Source organism: Rattus norvegicus, chromosome 4, assembly GCF_021556685.1.
Source record: "Rattus norvegicus strain SHRSP/BbbUtx chromosome 4, alternate assembly SHRSP_T2T, whole genome shotgun sequence".
NCBI lineage: Eukaryota > Metazoa > Chordata > Mammalia > Rodentia > Muridae > Rattus > Rattus norvegicus.
In genome coordinates, this window is record NC_141537.1 from 72,572,486 (window position 1) to 72,574,442 (window position 1,957).

The 1,957-nt window shown below is 40.9% G+C and overlaps 1 protein-coding gene across 1 annotated transcript; it reads left to right on the forward strand.

The window, feature by feature from the left end:
- The first annotated feature begins 776 nt into the window (after positions 1-776).
- Positions 777-1,712, forward strand: Or13m2 (olfactory receptor family 13 subfamily M member 2). The gene is given in 1 exon segment (NM_001000849.1): positions 777-1,712. A coding segment is annotated over 1 exon segment (936 nt).
- Positions 1,713-1,957: the final 245 nt, after the last annotated feature.

A 1,957-nucleotide genomic window follows, 5' to 3' on the forward strand; every position in this document is an offset into this window, starting at 1 on the left:
ATTCAAGTGAGTGGTTGCCCATGTCTTCCTGGTTAGCCTCTGAACCCTGCCTGTTAGTGAGAAAACAAACTCAGTCAGGGAGAATCATTGACAGATTTTTGTGGTCTCATGGTTGTAGATGATATCTGTAGTAGGTATTGGTTATTACACTCAGAGAATCTAGCGAATGCATCTCTGAACTTGACTTGTGTTTTCACAGATATACCCTACTATTAGCCCCTTCTTTGCTATTCTTTAGGAAGAAGATTGTAACACTGGGGATCAGTTCCTTCCTGTATGCTGAGTCGCAGAGACAATCATGGGAAGATTTTTAAGATGAAACATGGTCACATAAGTTTTACTTTTAAAACTTTACTGACTCTGCAATGTAGTCTTTTGACATTTCCTCGCAATGCAAAAATCTATTTGTACTTTCTGTTTTCTAAATTGAAACTCAAAGTCCCTGAGTAGACAAAGAAAAATTGAACATCATATTTTTATAGCTGGAGAATTCAGTGATAAAAAGGTAAATTAATAGAAGAGTGTTCATAACAGTTACGTTGTCTCGCTGTGGGTTCTTGGATAGTAATAAGGAGGAAATAGGTATTCAACAAAATCAAAACTTTATAGCTAAAAATTAGATCTAAAGAAGAGAGTGAAGCTTAATGGTCACACTTTTTAATTGAGCTATCCAAGAATTTTAGTAAATTCTTCAATAAAGGGAGACTCCCAAGTTTTGGTGCTGGTCATTATTTTATTTATTAATATATAACTTGGTCTTGGTCCTCAGGAAGCTAATGGGCAAGAAAAACCAGACATGGGTGAGTGAATTCTTGTTGCTGGGGTTGTCAACTGACTGGGGGACTCAGGTCTCCTTGTTTGTACTGTTCCTGGCCATGTACTTGCTGACTGTCCTGGGGAACCTACTCATCATCATCCTCATCAAGCTGGACAGCAAGCTCCATACACCCATGTACTTCTTCCTCAGCATCCTGTCATTTGTGGACATCTGTTACACCAACAGCACTGTCCCCCAGATGCTCGTCCATTTCCTGTCAGCCAGGAAGTCCATCCCATTTCATAGTTGTGTGCTGCAGCTGTATATCTCCCTAGCAATGGGTAGCACAGAGTTCTTCTTGCTAGGTGCCATGGCTTATGACCGCTACGTGGCAGTGTGCCACCCTCTGCACTACATGGTCATTATGCATGGAGGGCTGTGCCTAAAGTTGGCTTCAGCCTGTCTGACTGCTGGTCTCTCAAATTCACTAATGCAGACACTCATGATCTTTCAATTACCTTTCTGTCGTACGGTCATCAATCACTTCGCCTGTGAGATGCTGGCTGTACTGAGGCTGAGTTGTGTGGACATCTCCCTCAACAAGGTCATGGTAGCCATCTCAGGATTTCTGGTGATCATGCTTCCTTGTATTCTGGTGCTATTTTCCTATGCTCATATTGTTGCTGCCATTCTGCGTATTCGCTCTTCCCAGGGACGACGAAAAGCCTTTGGGACTTGTGCCTCCCACCTCACAGTGGTTTCTATGTGCTTTGGAACAGCCATCTTTACATACATGAGGCCTGTGGGCAGATCCTCAGCAGGACAAGAGAAGATGGTTGCTCTCTTCTATGCTGTTGTGACGCCAATGCTCAATCCCCTCATCTACAGCTTGAGAAACAATGATGTGATTGGGGCTTTGAAAAGAACTTTGGAGAAACTTAAGGAAAACAAATAGATGAGAATAGTTTCTTCTGTTAACAGTACAAAAAACCCCACCAACATTTTAAATAAATAGGAATTCATGCACATGACTTTCTTCTTAAATGTTCTGTTAAGATGGGTTATATTTTTTGCAACCAGTTATATTTTTAACCATGCACTGATAAGTCAAAAGCAAAATAAGAAAGAACTGAAAACCTTCATAGTTGGTCTAAATTCTGTCTCTATTCATCAAGTAGAGTGTAAGCATCTTGAACAAAA